This window comes from Ascaphus truei, chromosome 13, assembly GCF_040206685.1.
Source record: "Ascaphus truei isolate aAscTru1 chromosome 13, aAscTru1.hap1, whole genome shotgun sequence".
Lineage (NCBI taxonomy): Eukaryota > Metazoa > Chordata > Amphibia > Anura > Ascaphidae > Ascaphus > Ascaphus truei.
In genome coordinates this window covers 11756925-11776814 of record NC_134495.1, presented here as the reverse complement: position 1 = coordinate 11776814, position 19890 = coordinate 11756925, and the positions used below count along the sequence as shown (strand labels likewise).

At 56.0% G+C, this 19890-nt stretch overlaps 1 protein-coding gene across 4 annotated transcripts in view; it reads right to left on the bottom strand.

Moving 5' to 3' along the window:
* Positions 1-456: 456 nt before the first annotated feature.
* Positions 457-19890, bottom strand: part of LOC142464879 (tRNA (32-2'-O)-methyltransferase regulator THADA-like) — an 89045-nt gene continuing 69611 nt past the window's right edge. For 2 of the 4 annotated variants that reach the window (XM_075568513.1, XM_075568511.1), the window contains exons 13-31: positions 19298-19450; positions 18762-18871; positions 15534-15691; positions 14736-14878; positions 13007-13186; positions 12534-12679; positions 11520-11663; positions 10467-10571; positions 9963-10157; positions 9524-9674; positions 7163-7388; positions 6846-7073; positions 5572-5776; positions 3957-4154; positions 3256-3488; positions 2776-2961; positions 2398-2643; positions 1957-2165; positions 457-1486 (exon numbers count right to left, since the gene is read on the bottom strand). In XM_075568513.1, coding sequence (XP_075424628.1) covers positions 1233-1486; positions 1957-2165; positions 2398-2643; positions 2776-2961; positions 3256-3488; positions 3957-4154; positions 5572-5776; positions 6846-7073; positions 7163-7388; positions 9524-9674; positions 9963-10157; positions 10467-10571; positions 11520-11663; positions 12534-12679; positions 13007-13186; positions 14736-14878; positions 15534-15691; positions 18762-18871; positions 19298-19450 — 3470 coding nt within the window. In that variant the 3' untranslated portion in view covers positions 457-1232. Of the gene's footprint in view, positions 1487-1956; positions 2166-2397; positions 2644-2775; positions 2962-3255; positions 3489-3956; positions 4155-5571; positions 5777-6845; positions 7074-7162; positions 7389-9523; positions 9675-9962; positions 10158-10466; positions 10572-11519; positions 11664-12533; positions 12680-13006; positions 13187-14735; positions 14879-15533; positions 15692-18761; positions 18872-19297; positions 19451-19890 lie in introns of those variants that run through there. The other 2 variants (XM_075568512.1, XM_075568514.1) reach the window with 2 other exon arrangements.

Genomic DNA, 19890 nt, shown 5'->3' with positions numbered 1-19890 from the left:
AGGCGCGTGTAACACATGGCAGGGTGATGGATTAGAAGGATACAGAACACATTACCCACGGAGACTGTGATGGCAGATACAATAGATTTGTTCACAAGAAGGTTGGTCATCTTTTTAGAAAGGAAAGGTATACAGGGATATACCAAATAAGTAAAAATAGGAAGGATGTTGATCCAGGGATTAATCCGATTGCCATTACTGGAGTCAGGAAGGAATTTATTTTTCCCCTTACGAGATATCATTGGATGATATGACACTGGGGTTTTCTGTTTGTCTTCCTCTGGATCAATAAGTAAGTATAGATACAGGATAAAGTATCTGTTGTCTAAATTTAGCATAGGTTGAACTTGATGGGACGCATGTCTTTTTTTCAACCTCATCTCCTATGTAACTATGTAATGTATATGTAACTATGTAACATATTGGGGCGCTAAATAAAATACATACACAAACGGATGTAGTGATGGTGGGAGGAATATAATCTCACGGACTTACATTATAAAACTGTCCCTGCCAACTAAGAATCGGAATCCAGGACCAAAGTCAGTAGAGACTTCACCCCGTGTTCTCCATCTCGGACGGCAGGAACACGCGGCCATAGTTCCCAAATCGCACAAACAGAAGGTCGCGGTGTGCGCGCTTGCTGTGCGCACAGTATCTCTCCAACGTTGTTTTAAAGATACAGATAAGCTTATGTTGCTATCTGTGAGTTGATATTGTTGATATTGTTGATCTTGTTCTCAAACATAATGCACCCGTCTCCCAGACCCCCACCCCCTCCCCAGAGGCGTGCGGGCCTCCCGGAAACAGATCTGTTCTTTCTCTTGCCATTTTTTCAACGCTAACAGAACAGATGACATCACATCGCTCCCTCGGGGGGGAAGGAACCTTTATGTGCCGGTTCTAGACTCGCACATGTGAGTGTCAATTATCACGTTTTTATTTGACACATTTTCGGATAGATTGCACCAAATTCTCATCTTGTTTATTTTGTCTCCTTTTGCATATTATGCTTCTACCAGCTTTGGCGCAACTTTGTCATAGCGCAGGCTTTGCTTTGGGTTTTCTAGATTGGATTCAAAGGATATGCAGCCGTGTGTTCTGGTAGCAAAAGGGGTTAATACCGTCAGTACACGAGAACGGCACTGACGCGGTTACGAAGAAAAACGCCCCTCGATCCCCCCGCAGACGATGCACTGGTACCGTCCTGCGTGTGAATGTCTCTGTAGTTCTCACACGGTAGTCCCCACCCCGAGGGTCCCCACCCCGAAGGTCCCCAACCCGTGCAGCCTCAGTTCCCCCCGCAGCTCCCCCAGCTCCTCCCTCAGACCCCCCGCTGGGAACCCGAGGTCCGCGATCTGCACCCCACTGCTGCTTAATGTCTCCAGAGCTCCGAGGAGGAGCTCCCCGCGAATCAGCAACCCCAAAACGGCAGCGTGGACACGGGGGGACCCCGACGCCCTCAGCCAAAGAGGGGAGACAGCACCTGGGGGGGAGAAATGAAGCATTAGAATAGGAGTAACTCCAGTCCTCAAGACCCACCAACAGATAAGGTTTTAAGGATATCCCTGCTTCAGCACAGGTGGCTCAATCAGTGGCTCAGTCAGAATGACGCAGAAATCATAATGATTGGGCCACCTGTGCTGAAGCAGGGATATACTTAAAACCTGACCTGTTGGTGGCCCTTAAGGACTGGAGTTGGCCCTTCCCTGCATTGGAACATGTATGCTACGTCTGCGGAGGATCTGTCCCTCTGCCGCAGGGTGACACAGTGTGTCCCTCTCCCGGAGGGTGACATACGTCACTTACTGCCCAGAGGACCTGTCCCCGCACGGTGACACAGTGTGTCCCTCTCCCGGAGGGTGACAGACGTCACATACTGCCCAGAGGACCTGTCCCCGCACGGTGACCCAGCTTACTATACTCCTGATGCAAGTATTTAGGGGTAGTCCTTACCCTGCTCACGCCCCCAGTGCTGGCACCTCTGTATCTGCTCTCTCAGCAGAGTCGCTGTGCGTGCCACCCACTGCAGGACAGCGGGACAGAGAAGTGCCGAGTAACACATGGAGTCCAGCAGAGCGCCGAGCAGCGGAAGTAGTAGGGAGGAGATGAACAGGTGGTCTGCAAACGCGTTGGGCTCGTCCTGCTCGTACAAACTGCATGACCTGCAGGGGACAGTGGGACCGTGTCACCCATGTCACACACAGGCAGAACTCAACATAAGGCCACCAAACCACGGAGCGGGCCGCACACCACGAAGGGGAACCGAGGGATCAATGGGAGGGGAACAGACTCTCTCCCACCACTAACAAAGGCAGAAAGAAGCGATCCGCCATGGAGTGTCCCACCCACTGCAGTGACAGACAGTGGGGACCCATGTCCCCCCGCCCCATTTACCTGTCCTGCAAAGTGCAGAGCGCAGCGTACAGGTCACACGGGGGCAGGCGGAGCAGCAGAGCGGTCAAGGTCTCCTCGTAGCTCCAGAACTCGTCGGTCAGGAGCCGCAGGAGCCGGAGAAGGGCCCGGTCACTCTGCAGGGTCACCTCGCCCGGCAGGTCCAGGGCACCCACTGCGAAACGCGCGGCAGCTCCCCGCACTGCTCGGTCCTCATCCTGCAGGAGATCCACTCCCAACACTACAGCCCTAAGAGGGGAGAAAGGGGGGAGAATTACAGGGGGGCGGGGGAAGGAGAGAAGAGAATGAAGGAGATGGGAGGGGAGTATGTGAGCAGACGGGGTTAGTGGCGCTCAGAGCCGCAGTGGCATGGGTTCTCACCTCACTGCCAGCGGTTTGAGGTCCGGGCTGCCTCCACCAAGTGCCCCTCTCACAAGGCCGGATCCAGCCAGCTGCAGGGCCTGAGCAGCAGCCAATCGGAGTTCCTCGCAGGACACGGTGGGGTCAGCGCAGGAGGAGAGCGCCGAGAGCCAGCGGGAGACCAGAGAGATGTCTTCCAGCAGCGGGCTACGGGTGAGATTGGCATAGTGGCACCCAATCCCAGAGCAACATGACACGCCACTCTCCAAACCTCACCTTACCCTCCCTCTAATCTTCATCCCAAACCCCCCCATCTACACCTCACCCCAAACACATCCTTACACCCCTCCAGATCTTACACTCTTCCCAGCACAGTCTCACCCCCAACACTCACAAACCCTCAGATCCGACACACACACACATATATATATATATATACCCCATCCCTACACACACACACACAAACACACACACACCTTCCCTCCTCGGCTGGCCCCTTACCCGTGTGCCAGCAGCAGGCTGAGTGTGCACAGTGTGTGGCCCTGGAACCGTGGGCCCCCTCTGCTCGATTCCAGGAGATTGAGCAGGATCTGGACACTCTGCAGGTCCTGGGATTTGGCAGCGGGGAGACCTGGGAGCGGGGGCCACAGTCTGTGCATGTGAACATAGGCTTCCAAAAACAGCCGGAGACCCTCAGAGGGACCCGCAGATAGCAACACGGAGCACAGCATGTCCTGGGGAGGGGGGTGGGGGGGTGATAGGCGAGAGAGGGAGGGAGGAAGAAAGTGAGTGTGTGATGGGCAGTCACTGAGCACAGGGAGGGATCTCACGGCCCCGAATCCTGCAGCTGCACAGGAATCAGTCTGTCTCCTGTGCAATCCGGTCTACAATTTGCAGGCAACTGCCAAGATTACACCACAGAGGTGGCTGCATGAAGCTTATAATGCAGAATTGTAAATACACGTAGAAAAGCAACGGGACGACAGTCATTTATTGACAGATCTGGGGGTTCCACTAATTTATTTACAGATTCGGGGGATCCATTAATTTATTTACAGATCCAGGGGATCCAGTCATTTATTTACAGATCTGGGGGATCCAGTCATTTATTTACAGATCCGGGAGATCCAGTCATTTATTTACAGATCCGGGGGAGTACTCATCTATGTTTAGAAATCTTTGTTGCTGTTCTATATCCTGACCTGTAACGTGCCCCTCGCGGCCTCGCCCAGAGCCGGGGACATCTCCCCCTCCTGCCGCTCACACAGCCACCTGAGCGCAGACACATGGCGCTCCTGCAGGAGCTGGCACAGGCCGGCATGCACCCCCGGGTCAGAGGAGCGGGCAGCCTCACTGCAGAGATACAGAACACAGGCCTCATGGAAAACTGCAGAGCCCACCTGAGAGGGACGGAAGAGAGAGGTATGAGACTGAGGGAAGGGAGGGAGGGACCGACAGAGGGAGGGAGGGAGAGACAGAGGGAGGGAGAGACAGAGGGAGGGAGGGAGAGACAGAGGGAGGGAGAGACAGAGGGAGGGAGGGATGGAGGGATGGAGAGAGGGAGGGAGAGACAGAGGGAAGGAGGGAGGGAGAGACAGAGGGAGGGAGGGGGGGAGAGACAGAGGGAGTGAGGGAGAGACAGACAGAGGGAGGGAGGGAGAGACAGACAGAGGGAGGGATGGAGAGACAGACAGAGGAAGGGAGGGAGGGATGGAGAGACAGACAGAGGAAGGGAGGGACGGAGGGAGGGAGGGATAGACAGAGGAAGGGAGGGAGAGACAGAGGGAGAGACAGAGGGAGGGAGGGAGGGATAGACAGAGGGAAAGAGGGAGAGACAGACAGAGGGAGGGAGGGACAGAGGGAGGGAGGGACAGAGGGAGGGAGGGAGGGAGAGACAGACAGAGGGAGGGAGGGAGAGACAGAGGGAGGGAGGGAGAGACAGATAGAGGGAGGGAGAGACAGACAGAGGGAGGGACTGAGGGAAGGAAGGGAGGGAGGGATGGAGAGACAGACAGAGGAAGGGAGGGATGGAGAGACAGACAGAGGAAGGGAGGGATGGAGAGACAGACAGAGGGAGGGAGGGACAGAGGGAGAGACAGACAGAGGGAGGGAGAGACAGACAGAGGAAGGGAGGGATGGAGAGACTGAGGGAAGGGAGGGAGGGAGGGAGGGATGGATGGAGGGACAGACAGAGGGAGGGAGAGACTGAGGGAAGGGAGGGAGAGACTGAGGGAAGGAAGGGAGGGAGGGATGGAGAGACAGACAGAGGAAGGGAGGGATGGAGAGACAGACAGAGGAAGGGAGGGATGGAGAGACAGACAGAGGGAGGGAGGGACAGAGGGAGAGACAGACAGAGGGAGGGAGAGACAGACAGAGGAAGGGAGGGATGGAGAGACTGAGGGAAGGGAGGGAGGGAGGGATGGATGGAGGGACAGACAGAGGGAGGGAGAGACTGAGGGAAGGGAGGGAGGGAGAGACTGAGGGAAGGAAGGGAGGGAGGGATGGAGAGACAGACAGAGGGAGGGATGGAGAGACAGACAGAGGAAGGGAGGGAGAGACAGACAGAGGAAGGGAGGGATGGAGAGACAGATAGAATAAGGGAGGGATGGAGAGACAGACAGAGGAAGGGAGGGAGAGACAGACAGAGGAAGGGAGGGATGGAGAGACAGATAGAATAAGGGAGGGATGGAGAGACAGACAGAGGAAGACGATAGAGAAAGAATAACAGAAGGAGGAGAAACAAGGAGACATATAGAATAAGGGATGTGGAACGAAAGGATCTCCTGACCCCAGCACTACAGAAGAGACGCCCCTCACCTGTACCCCCCGTTCCTGGGCACTGAGCTCCGTGCCCGCTGCCTCCCGCACTCGGCTGGCAAAGTCCTTCCCGCAGCTCGGTGCCAGGGTGGAGAGGACACCAAGGAAAGCAGCTCGCACCAGCGGGCATCTCTGTGCTGGAGTGAGCAGCCAAAGCAACGCAAGCAACAGCTGGGCAACCTGCTGCACAACACCAACTGGCAGACTGGGGGGAGAGAGAGCGGGGAGAGAGAGAGAGGAGAGAGAGCGGGGAGAGAGAGCAGAGAGAGAGCAGAGAGAGCGGGGAGAGAGAGCAGAGAGCAGAGAGCGGGGAGAGAGAGCAGAGAGAGAGAGAGCGGGGAGAGAGAGAGAGCAGAGAGAGCAGAGAGAGCGGGGAGAGAGCGCAGAGAGCCGGGAGAGATAGAGCAGAGAGAGAGAGCAGAGAGCGGGGAGAGAGAGAGCAGAGAGCGGGGAGAGAGGGGAGAGAGAGAACAGAGAGCAGAGAGCGGGATGACAGAGAGAGCAGAGAGCGGGGAGACAGAGAGAGCAGAGAGCGGGGAGACAGAGAGAGCAGAGAGCGAGAGCAGAGAGCGGGGAGAGAGAGAGCAGAGAGAGAGCAGAGAGCGGGGAGAGAGAGAGCAGAGAGCGGGGAGAGAGAGAGCAGAGAGCGGGGAGAGAGAGAGCAGAGAGCGGGGAGAGAGAGCAGAGAGCGGGGAGAGAGAGAGCAGAGAGCGGGGAGAGAGCAGAGAGCGGGGAGAGAGAGAGCAGAGAGAGAGAGCAGAGAGCGGGGAGAGAGAGAGCAGAGAGAGAGAGCAGAGAGAGAGAGCAGAGAGAGAGAGCAGAGAGCGGGGAGAGAGAGAGCAGAGAGCAGAGAGCGGGGAGAGAGAGCAGAGAGCGGGGAGAGAGAGCAGAGAGCGGGGAGAGCGGGGAGAGAGAGCAGAGAGCGGGGAGAGAGAGAAGAGAGCGAGGAGAGAGAGCGTAGAGTGGATCAGAGAGAGAGGGAATAACCTGGATTACAGAACTGTTTATGAGAAACCTGACACCAGGAAAGTGAAAAGTAATGGAAGAGAAAAAGAAAGACAAAGAATGACAGAGGAGATAGCAAGGTGAGAGAGCGAGAGCTTTGGGGTGAGAGAGCGAGAGCTTTGGGGTGAGAGAGCGAGAGCTTTGGGGCGAGAGAGCGAGAGCTTTGGGGCGAGAGAGCGAGTGAGAGTTTTGGGGTGAGAGAGCGAGAGCAAGCGAGAGCTTTGGGGTGAGACTCTGAATGGGAAGTTGCCCCCCGCCTCTGTTCTCACCACTCGTCCCTCAGGGCCGGAACCAGCAGAGCCTGGATCTGCAGCAAGCGGCCGTGCAGTGCATTGTGGGAAACCTCTTCATTCTCATGGGGAAGCTCCCCCACCAATCGGAGCAGCAGAGTGTGGTAATCCGTCACGGGGACGACTGGCACGAGGGTGCGGGCGGCCATGACACGTACCGCGTAGATGGGGTTTCCTGCCAGGGCCAGCAGGGGCTCCAGTAAACAGCTGATGTCAAAAAGAAGAACATCGGAGAGTCACCCCCTCCTCATCCCCTGCAGAGCGTCACCCCCTCCTCATCCCCTACAGAGCGGTACCTGGCCTCGCTATCGCCCCCTGACTGCAGGATGGCGAGCAGGGTGAGGGGCGGGTGCAGACTCGGATGCAGCTGGAATCGCCCAGCCAGCGTCTCCCCCCCGCGCAGCTCCTGCAGCAAAACGTCCCGCAGCCCCGGGAACCTCCGCAGCAGAACACCCACAGGCAAAGCGCTCTGCAGCGCACCCTCACTGCGAGACAGTCCCAGCATACCGCCCGTGAGAGCGCCTGAGAGAGAAGGGGGACAGTCACACAGAGGCAACCCCCGAACAAATCTCAGCGAGACACACACACGCAGCCGTCTCTCAGCGAGACACACACACGCAGCCGTCTCTCAGCGAGACACACACACACGCAGCCGTCTCTCAGCGAGACACACACAAGCAGCCGTCTCTCAGCGAGACACACACACACCGCCGTCTCTCAGCCAGACACACACACGCAGCCGTCTCTCAGCGAGACACACACACCGCCGTCTCTCAGCCAGACACACACACGCAGCCGTCTCTCAGCGAGATACACACACGCAGCCGTCTCTCAGCGAGACGTACACACGCAGCCGTCTCTCAGCGAGACGTACACACGCAGCCGTCTCTCAGCGAGACGTACACACGCAGCCGTCTCTCAGCCAGACACACACACACGCAGCCGTCTCTCAGCCAGACGTACACACGCAGCCGTCTCTCAGCGAGACGTACACACGCAGCCGTCTCTCAGCCAGACACACACACACACACGCAGCCGTCTCTCCGCCAGACACACACACGCAGCTGTCTCTCCGCCAGACACACACACGCAGCCGTCTCTCAGTGAGACATACAAGGGAAAGTTGGAGCACTACTGTGCCCAGTGAAAAAAGGAAAAACTGCAAGAGAGAGTGTGTCCCATAAATGAAAATATCTAATGGATCAAAACACAAACGAGCCCACGCTCCCCCACCAACGCGTTTCGAGCGGAACGCTCTTTATCAAGGTGCACCTCGAAACGCATTGGTGGAGGCCCGTGGGCTCGTTTGTGTAAATCCATGGAAAAACGGAGGCACACACCGGAGGCACACACCGGAGGCACACACCGGTGGCACACACCGGTGGCACACACCGGAGGCACACACCGGAGGCACACACCGGAGGCACACACCGGAGGCACACACCGGAGGCACACACCGGTGGCACACACCGGAGGCACACACCGGAGGCACACACCGGAGGCACACACCGGAGGCACACACCGGAGGCACACACCGGTGGCACACACCGGAGGCACACACCGGAGGCACACACCGGAGGCACACACCGGAGGCACACACCGGTGGCACACACCGGAGGCACACACCGGTGGCACACACCGGAGGCACACACCGGAGGCACACACCGGAGGCACACACCGGAGGAGGAATGTCACTGAAGACCACACAGATGTGAGTCATTTACTCTTGTGCACCTTTCACTGTTCCACATCGATGTACATCTGACTGGACACTAGCCAGTGGGAGTTGTTACTTATCCTATAGTGGCGCTCCATCCAGCTACTCGATTCATAGTGGATTTAGGTGTTGATCTACATGTGATCATTGGTCTGTTGGAATTACTTCATTCAGGCTTATATCAGCCACTGATATTTGTTCAAGAGCACCATACAGCTTTTTGTTTCTCAGTGAGACATACACAGATATGTGCAGCCGTCTCTCAGTGAGACACACACACACACACACACACACACACACACACAAAACACTGTCTCACAGCGAGACCTACACAGGTGTCTCAAACCTGCTATAAGACAGGTCTGTAATCTCCTGACACAGGGGTGTAATTTCCTGACACAGGTGTGTAATTTCCTGACACAGGTGTGTAATTTAGGACACAGGTGTGTAATTTCCTGACACAGGTGTGTAATTTAGGACACAGGTGTGTAATTTAGGACACAGGTGTGTAATTTCCTGACAGGTGTGTAATTTAGGACACAGGTGTGTAATTTCCTGACACAGGTGTGTAATTTAGGACACAGGTGTGTAATTTCCTGACACAGGTGTGTAATTTAGGACACAGGTGTGTAATTTCCTGACACAGGTGTGTAATTTAGGACACAGGTGTGTAATTTAGGACACAGGTGTGTAATTTAGGACACAGGTGTGTAATTTAGGACACAGGTGTGTAATTTCCTGACAGGTGTGTAATTTAGGACACAGGTGTGTAATTTCCTGACACAGGTGTGTAATTTCCTGACACAGGTGTGTAATTTAGGACACAGGTGTGTAATTTAGGACACAGGTGTGTAATTTCCTGACAGGTGTGTAATTTAGGACACAGGTGTGTAATTTCCTGACACACGGCTATCTCTGACTGCGCTTGAGCACAACTTACTGAAAAGCTGCAGTGCGGCATTGCGCATGGCCCAGCAGGGAGAGCGCAGAGCGCGGAGGGTGAGTGACATCACAGGGACGGCATGGGTGAGCAGAGCGGAGCGCAGGCCCGCGGAGCGAAGCATCGTCTGCAGAGCATGCACCGCTGACACCTGCAGGGAGGGTGCTGTCAGAGAACATGCCCAGTGACATCACACAGACACCCCTCTGATCTCACAGTGACATCACATGCCACAGTGACATCACACACACCCCTCTGATCTCACAGTGACATCACACACACACACACACACAGCCCTCTCTGATCTCACAATGAGATCACACGCCCCAGTCACATCACACACCCACCCCTCTGATCTAATGACATCAAATTCCCATCTACTAGTGACCTCATGTACACTTCACACAAACATGACATCACACCTCCGCTCCTGTGTCACCTGCGGCAGGTCTCGGGTCTGGTCCCAGTTGGGAGGGAGCGGCTCCTGGGCGAGCGCCTGTAACGAGCGCACGCAGGACGCGAGGAGCGGGCGTTGGGGACCCTCTGCGCACAGGACGCACACGAGGAGCACAGGGAAACCGGCAGCTCTGCGGGTGACCGAGAGAGCGCACTGCGAGCGAGAGAGCGCCAGGGCCTGCGGGGGAGAGAGAGCGAGAGCGCGTGAGAGAGCGAGAACACGAGTGATAGAGAGCACCAGGGCCTGCGGGGGAGAGTGTGAGAGCGCGCGAGAGAGAGAGCACGCGCGAGAGAGAGAGAACGCAAGAGAGCAAAGGAGAGAGCAGTGCGAGCGAGAGAGCGCCAGTGCCTGCGAGGGAGAAAGTGTGAGAGCGGGGGAGAGTGTGAGAGCATAAGAGAGGGTGTACAGAGTCAGAGGGAGACAGCCACACACAGCGAGAGATAGCCGTGCATGTCACACACAGCGGGAGATAGCCTTTTACAGTACCTGGTCCATCATGTCCCGGGGAAGATCTCTGAGCTTTGAATCTTCGTGGTGAAGCAAAGTTGTACAGAGTCGGGTAAATCCTGCACTGCAGCCATCTACTGCCCCCTGCAGGACACACCCAGAATTACCCCATCTACTGCCCCCTGCAGGACACACCCAGAATTACCCCCATCTACTGCCCCCTGCAGGACAGACCCACAAATACCCTCATCTACTGCCCCCTGCAGGACAGACCCACAAATACCCCCATCTCTTGCCCCCTGTAGGGCACACCTAGAATTACCCCCCATCTACTGCCCCCTGCACGACACACCCACAATTACCCTCACCTACTGCCCCCTGCAGGACAGATCCACAAATACCCCCATCTACTGCCCCCTGCAGGACACACCCAGAATTACCCTCATCTACTGCCCCCTGCAGGACACACCCAGAATTACCCTCATCTACTGCCCCCTGCAGGACACACCCAGAATTACGACTACTCTACTGCCCCCTGCAGGATAGACCCACAAATACCCTCATCTACTGCCCCCTGCAGGACACATCCAGAATTACCCCATCTACTGCCCCCTGCAGGACACATCCAGAATTACCCCATCTACTGCCCCCTGCAGGACACACCCACAATTACCCCCATCTCTTGCCCCCTGCACGACACACCCACAATTACCCCCTTCTACTGCCCCCTGCAGGACAGATCCACAAATACCCCCATCTACTGCCCCCTGCAGGACACACCCTGACTGACTTTCCACCAGTTACTGAGTGCATCTCCCGTCTTCTCTCCTCGTCCCCCCCTCTCCCTCCTATCCCCTCGCATGTCCTCCTCCCACGCTCACCACAACTCTCCCTACACTAAGGCTCCGGCCCCGTCATGGCGTGCGCACGCACGCGCTTCTACGCTTCTCCCTTTACACCTCCTTCTCACTGTCCGGTTTGTCTTCACACACATGTATTTCTGCCACACAATGCTATATTCGGCCCCCCCCCCCCCCCACACACAATTTACAACACTGCGGAATATGTCGGCGCCATTGAAATCGGACTCACCCAGTGCCGGCATCGCAGGAATATGTCCTGGTAAGTTGCCGCCGATTGCTGCACCGCAGAGAGAGGGAGGAGGGGAGCAGCGCCAGGCGGGAGACGTACAGACATCAACTTCTCCACGAGGGGCCCCAGCAGCTCCCCGATCTCCTGAGCAGGCGGAGGGAGAGGGGGAAGAAGGGTGCTGTGTGAGGGGGGGAGGGGTAAGAAGGGTGCTGTGTGAGGGGGGGGAGGTGCAGTCTGGGTGCTGTGTGAGGGGGGGAGGTGCAGTCTGGTTGCTGTGTGAAGGGGGGGAGGTGCAGTCTGGGTGCTGTGTGAGGGGGGGGGGAGGTGCAGTCTGGGTGCTGTGTGAAGGGGGGGAGGTGCAGTCTGGGTGCTGTGTGAGGGGGGGGAGGTGCAGTCTGGGTGCTGTGTGAGGGGGGGGGGAGAGGGAGGTGCAGTCTGGGTGTTGTGTGAGGGGGGGGGGGAGAGGGAGGTGCAGTCTGGGTGCTGTGTGGGGAGGGGAGAGGGAGGTGCAGTCTGGGTGCTGTGTGGGGGGGGAGAGGGAGGTGCAGTCTGAGGAGGGGGGGGGAGAGGGAGGTGCAGTCTGGGTGCTGTGTGAGGAGGGGGGGGAGAGGGAGGTGCAGTCTGGGTGCTGTGTGAGGGGGAGAGGGAGGTGCAGTCTGGGTGCTGTGTGAGGAGGGGGGGGAGAGGGAGGTGCAGTCTGGGTGCTGTGTGAGGAGGGGGGGGAGAGGGAGGTGCAGTCTGGGTGCTGTGTGGAGGGGGGGAGAGGGAGGTGCAGTCTGGGTGCTGTGTGGAGGGGGGGAGAGGGAGGTGCAGTCTGGGTGCTGTGTGAGGGGGGAGAGGGAGGTGCAGTCTGGGTGCTGTGTGAGGAGGGGGGGGAGAGGGAGGTGCAGTCTGGGTGCTGTGTGAGGAGGGGGGGGAGAGGGAGGTGCAGTCTGGGTGCTGTGTGGAGGGGGGGAGAGGGAGGTGCAGTCTGGGTGCTGTGTGGGGGGGGGAGAGGGAGAGATCAATTCTCACCTTTAAGGAGACCCAGCAGCAGGTCATGATGAGGCTGTGCTCCTCTGACAGAAGGACCGCCCCCTGCGCCTCCTCCAGGCCTCGCCCCTGCGCGATCAGAGCGCCGACTGCCATCCCCATGTCAGCAAGCGATGGAGCTGGCGCCACTGAGCGAGAGCGGAACGCGAATTAAGAATTAGAGGTTATGCAGGATTGCTCTCTCGGGAAATAAGGCGCAGTGGCGCCGATATTTGCGTTTCACGCCGTGATAACGAGTACAATGAATGCGCAGACGAACATATTGGTGTATATGCAGGGCACAAATATGGCAAAGTGATAATTATAACCAAACCTGCAAATTAAATCCCAGCTCTCCGAGCGCCCAAATCTCTGGCTGCCCCCCCCCCCTCCTCCCCCTCCCCCTCCCGTGTTCCTCCTGGCTCTCTCTGTGCCCTGAACTGCTTGTATGTGTCACCTGGCCAAGCTCCGCTCACCTGGAGGCTCCGCCCCCTGCGTCCCGTACAGCACACTCAGGATGAAGGAAGCCATCTCTCGCAGGGAGCTCACCAGGTCCTGCAGGAGGCGGCTCCAGCGGGGAGTGAGGTCAGCACGAGAGATGGAGAGAGAGACAGCGGGAACCTCCAATAAACACACACGCAGAGCCCGGAGGACCCCTACAGGGGGAGAGGAGGGAAAGAGGGAGTGAGTGTGTGGGGGAGAGGTGGGGGGCGAGAGAGAGAGGGGGGGAGGGAGAGAGGGGGGGAGGGAGAGAGAGAGGGGGGGAGGGAGAGAGAGAGTGGGGGAGGGAGAGAAAGAGGGGGGGAGGGAGAGAGGGGGAGAGAGACGGGGGGGAGAGAGACGGGGGAGAGATGGGGAAGAGGGAGAGATGGGGTAAGAGAGATAGGGGGTGAGAGAGAGAGGGGGGGGAGAGAGAGATGGGGTGTGCTGGGGGAGAGAGGGATACTGCACCTGTAATTTAATGATATTGTATTGTATGTCTTTATTTATATAGCGCCATTAACGTACATAGCGCTTCACAGCAGTAATACACGTGGTAATCAAATAAATAACAGATAATATAAACAGATCATGGGAATAAGCGCTTCAGACAAAAGTAACATTAAGGAAGAGGAGTCCCTGCCCCGAGGAGCTTACAGTCTAATTGGTAGGTAGGGAGAACGTACAGAGACAGTAGGAGGGAGTTCTGGTAAGTGCGTCTGCAGGGGGCCAAGCTTTATGTATCATGTGTTCAGAATATCCACAGTGCTATTCATATGCTTCTTTAAGCAAGTGTGTCTTAAGGTGGGTCTTAAAAGTGGATAGAGAGGGTGCTAGTCGGGTACTGAGGGGAAGGGCATTCCAGAGGTGTGGGGCAGTCAGTGAAAAAGGTTTAAGACGGGAGAGAGCTTTAGATACAAAGGGGGTAGAAAGAAGACATCCTTGAGAGGAACGCAAGAGTCTGGATGGTGCATAACGAGAAATTAGGGCTGAGATGTAAGGAGGGGCCGAAGAGTGTAAAGCTTTAAAAGGGAGGAGGAGAATTGAGTGTTTGATCGGAAGCCAGGAGAGGGATTTCAGGAGGGGAGACGCGGAGACAGATTTAGGAAAGAGTAGAGTGATTCTGGCAGCAGCATTTAGGATAGATTGTAGGGGAGACAGGTGAGAGGCAGGAAGGCCGGACAGCAGGAGGTTACAGTAATCGATACGGGAGAGAATGAGGGCCCGAGTCAGAGTTTTAGCAGTCGAGCAACAGAGGAAAGGGCGAATCTTTGTTATATTGCGGAGGAAAAAGTGACAAGTTTTAGAAACGTTCTGAATGTGAGAGGAGAATGTGAGAGAGGAGTCGAGTGTGACCCCGAGGCAGCGTGCTTGGGCTACTGGGTGAATGATCGTAGTTCCAACGGTAATGTGGAAGGAGTTAAAATAATCAGTTTGATATACATAGTTTGTGGTATAGATTTATATTGCTTTGCATGGTACAGATATATATGGCTGTGTGTGTGTGTGTATATGTATATATATATATATATATATATATATATATATACACATATATATACACACACACACACACACACACACACAATATAGTTTTCGGTGTTTGATATATCTATAGCTCTCTCATATATATATATATATCTCACTCTGCATGTTAAAACAGCTGAGTGTGCTGCGGGGCCCCTCTGGCAGTGAATGGTTAATGCCGGCGTGTGATGTGCTCACCGTGCAGTGGCTGAGAGGTGGCCGCACGTAGCATGTTTCCCCGCGCTGAGCGATACTGATCCTGCAGCGTCTCCGTCAGGCGGGCCACAAAACGCAGCGCGGTGAGCGGGGCATCTCCGGGGAACAGCACTGCGCCATCCGGCCTGTACGAGGGGCGAGAACCTTCAACAGGGCGGCAACACCGCGTGCAGCAGAGCTTACAATCTAATTACTGTCCACAGCAAGATAAAGGGCCGGATTTACTAAGTAGTGCTAACCCATAAGGCACAGTCATAAATTGCTTTACACGGCCTAAAATTGACTACCCTGGGGCCCATGGAGGTCAACTCTTAAACAACCCACTTCAGAGGCCAGCAACTCAGAATTGTTTTATACTTGGTGCCCTCTTTTTAGAAAACAGGGTTGTGTCAGAGAGGAATAGGTCGGGGGGTGACTCAGTCCTGTTATATATCCCGGTGTCCCAGGCTCTCCTTGCACCTCCCTCCTCCATCTCTGGGATACTTTCAACCCCCTCCCATGGGCATGTCTCCGGGGTACCCCCCCTGTCCCCGGGGTACCTCCCCGGTGTACCTCCCGTTTCCCCGGGTATGTCTCTGGGGTTCCTCCCCCTAATTACCGGGGGAAGGTCTCCGGGGGTACTTACCCCTCTCCCCTGGGAACCGTCCCCCACCCCAGGGTACGTCTCCGGGATACCTAACCCCCCCCCTCCCTTGGGTAATTCCCCCTCTCCCCAGGGCACCTCCCCCTGCCCGGGGGACCTGCCCCCTTCCAGAGCAGCTCCCCCCCTGCCCGGGGTACCTCTGCAGCAGGGTCTTCATCAGCAGAGCTCCCGCTTCTGCCTCCGGAACGCGCGGGCTGCAGAGCGACGCCAGGCCCAGCTCAAACAGGGCGAGAGCCAGCGGCTCCGGAGCGGGCGGAAAAAAACGCACCAGCAAATCCGACGCCATCTCTCGGATCTGCATCCAGGGGAAGGAGGGGGGGTTACAACAAAGGGGGGAGCACGGGAAGGAACCCCCTACTTCAGACCATATTAACCCCTTCAGTGCCAAGGTCCTGCACAAGACCATAGCCCAGTACAGACGCACGCAGCGTGTAGGCGCACGTTCGCTAAGCCGTGTTCTGCCACCGATGTGAATGTCCGCGGGAAGGTGCTGCGTGTCTAACAGCCTCTGCAGAGACACAGCAACGTTGCATTCGCTTGGCGCTGACCAGAGGAGGGAGAGATTGGGTAGAAATGTTGCCATTTGGGCCAAAAACTCCTATGGATTTCAATGGGGATTTTTCGGTTCCAAACGTCCCGAATGCCGGGTTCAGGATATATAGAGTAAGGCCCAAGGAGGAAGACTGCGGTAAAAAGCTCTGCGGTGCGTTCTGCGGGTGCGTTCTGCGGCGCGTGTAACGTTAGAGTAAAGGTTATCCTTTTATTTTGGCTTCTTCTACAACGGTCAGAAAAGGTGATGGATAAAAGGCGAGAATTCACTGAAGTGTAATTAGCACAAACGCTCGCACCCTGGCGTGTATTCCGCGTTGCGGGGAGCGATGCGTGTATTCCGTGTTACGGGGAGCGATGCGTGTATTCCGTGTTACGGGGAGCGATGCGTGTATTCCGCGTTACGGGGAGCGCTGCGTGTATTCCGCGTTACGGGGAGCGCTGCGTGTATTCCGGGTTACGGGGAGCGCTGCGTGTATTCCGCGTTACAGGGAGCGCTGCGTATATATCGCGTTACAGGGAACGCTGCGTATATATCGCGTTACAGGGAGCGCTGCGTATATATCGCGTTACAGGGAGCGCTGAGTATATATCGCGTTACGGGGAGCGCTGCGTATATATCGCGTTACGAGGAGCGCTGCGTGTATATCGCGTTACGGGGAGCGCTGCGTATATATCGCGTTACAGGGAGCGCTGCGTATATATCGCGTTACGAGGAGCGCTGCGTATATATCGCGTTACAGGGAGCGCTGCGTATATATCGCGTTACGGGGAGCGCTGCGTATATATCGCGTTACGGGGAGCGCTGCGTATATATCGCGTTACGGGGAGCGCTGCGTATATATCGCGTTACGGGGAGCGCTGAGTATATATCGCGTTACGGGGAGCGCTGCGTATATATCGCGTTATGGGGAGCGCTGCGTATATATCGCGTTACGGGGAGCGCTGCGTATATATCGCGTTACAGGGAGCGCTGCGTATATATCGCGTTACAGGGAGCGCTGCGTATATATCGCGTTACAGGGAGCGCTGCGTATATATCGCGTTACAGGGAGCGCTGCGTATATATCGCGTTACGGGGAGCGCTGCATATATATCGCGTTACGGGGAGCGCTGCGTATATATCGCGTTACGGGGAGCGTTGCGTATATATCGCGTTACGGGGAGCGCTGCGTATATATCGCGTTACGGGGAGCGCTGCGTATATATCGTGTTACAGGGAACGCTGCGTATATATCGCGTTAAGGGGAGCGATGCATATATATTCTGCGTTACGGGGAGCGCTGCGTATATATCGCGTTACGGGGAGCGCTGCTATTCTGGAAGCCAGAGGGTCACGTGGTTATGACTTAGCTCAGATAGTGCCAACTCGCCCTCTTTTCCAAGCACGACAAGGTCTGTTTCTTTTCTTACTTTACTTTGGAGAAAGCAGGGAAATACAGTTTATTGTGTAGAGGTGTAGGTCTAAATCTCTGTATGTGCTTAGTAGTAAAGGGAGGTGAAAAGATAATTCTGTAGCACCATTCAGGGTTTACAGCCAGGTACTCACTTATCCAGTGGTGTGGTAGAAAAGGAAGTGGCAAAGTATGCTGGGTGGTAAGATAGTCTGGGGACAGACCATCTGTGGGCAGAGCTGAGGGGGAGAAAGCAGACCAGCCCATTTTAGAGAGAAGCTGGGGCTGCCATGGCAACTCACAGGAGTGCCTGGGGAAGCTACAACATGTAGCAATAATGTTGCATCTTTAGTACAGCAAGCTCCTGGGAGAGAGGAAATGGCTCTGTATTATCACACAAGCAGTGGGTTTGTGTATAGAACCAAACACATACAGCTGCCACTAAGAAGGCTGACAAGCAGGGCTGCAAGGACAGGGGGGGGGGGGTGAAACAGAAGTGCAGACAGGGGTATTCCTGTTCCATGACAGCTGCGTATATATCGCGTTACGGGGAGCGCTGCGTATATATCGCGTTACGGGGAGCGCTGCGTATATATATCGCGTTACGGGGAGCGCTGCGTATATATATCGCGTTACGGGGAGCGCTGCGTATATATCGCGTTACGGGGAGCGCTGCGTATATATATCGCGTTACAGGGAGCGCTGCGTATATATCGCGTTAAGGGAAGCGATGCGTATATATCGCTTTACAGGGAGCGCTGCGTATATATCGCGTTACAGGGAGCGCTGCGTATATATTCTGCGTTACGGGGAGCTCTGTGTGTATTCCACGTTATGGGCAGCGCTGCGTATATATCGCATTACAGGGAGCGCTGCGTATATATCGCGTTACAGGGAGCGCTGCGTATATATCGCGTTACGGGGAGCGCTGCGTATATATCGCGTTACGGGGAGCGCTGCGTATATATCGCGTTACGGGGAGCGCTGCGTATATATCGCGTTACGGGGAGCGCTGCGTGTATATCGCGTTACGGGGAGCGCTGCGTATATATCGCGTTACGGGGAGCGCTGCGTATATATCGCGTTACGGGGAGCGCTGCGTATATATCGCGTTACGGGGAGCGCTGCGTATATATCGCGTTACAGGGAGCGCTGCGTATATATCGCGTTACAGGGGGCGCTGCGTATATATCGCGTTACAGGGAGCGCTGCGTATATATCGCGTTACGGGGAGCGCTGCGTATATATCGCGTTACGGGGAGCGCTGCGTATATATCGCGTTACGGGGAGCGCTGCGTATATATCGCGTTACGGGGAGCGCTGCTTCTTTATTGGTGTGATAGGCAGAACTATGTGAGGTTGGTGACTCACAAGCTCCTTGGCACTGAAGGGGTTACCTTCGTTATGTGCCGATGCGGTTACCTCGTTAGTGCTGTCCTGCACGCACCCCAGCAGCGCCTGCATGTTAGGTGCGGAGAAGAAGTCCCAGCATCCTCTCTGCCTTGCCCAGCTCAGCAGTGCAGACGCATCCTCTGTAACGTGATAGGACGGTTATGGCTACGAGCAGAGTTTGGGGACTGACCGGGGGTCCCGAGCCTCCACCCCCCACATAACTTTGTCGGACCTCCATAAAAAAAAGAACAAAAAAGGGGTGCCCTTGTAATGCTAAAACTGGCCTTTGAAGTGGGGGGTGGGTGCTGTATAATCTCGCTATGCGAAAGATGCAGAAATTAGATAGCAAGCTCCTAAACCAAGAATGAAATGATACAAAGTAGCCCTGGTCAGCTATTAAAAAACATACTAGCATCGGGGTCTCCCCAGGAACCAAAGGGGGGGGGGGGGTCTCCACCTAGAGATATGGGGCAGGTAGTTGTGGTGGGGGGAGAAGTTTTCGGCCTTGCCCTCCCTCTGGGGGTAACTATTCTTGGGGGGCCCTGTGCCCCTTGTGCCGGACTTACGAGGGGGCTGTCCTTTCTTCCTGTGGGGGGTCCAGCAGTCGGTGTAGGTCTCCAGCACGGAGCACAGGGTGAGCAGGCCGCTGCGGCGACGCTGGTAGTTCCCCGCGGGGGACAGCGAGGAGACACTCAGCTGCAGCAGCCACTCCGCGAAATCTGAGTGGGGGAAGCGGTCATTGTGATCATGTGACCAGGCCCCGCGTTCAACACTGCGCCCAATGTTTCGTTATTACAGAACGTGGCGTCCCGGATATTTGCCGCTGAAGAAAGCATGATGCAGATTCCCCCTCTCCCTCCCCCTCCAGGGAATACAGCGGTGGGGTGAGGGGTGGGGCAAGTCCAGTCCTCAAGGGGCATCAACAGGTGATCAGGAGATCCCTGCTTCAGCACAGGTGGCTCAATCAGTAACTCAGTCTTCCACCCCCACCTGTGCAGGGATATCCTGAAAACCTGACCTGTTGGTGGCCCTCGAGGACCGTAGTTGCCCAGTCCTGGACTACAGGAAGCTGCAAACTTTCCCACGGGCTGCATGACACAGGGCATTTAAATACCAGAATGCATCGGTGCGACCTTCACCGGGCACTGATCTCAGGAAC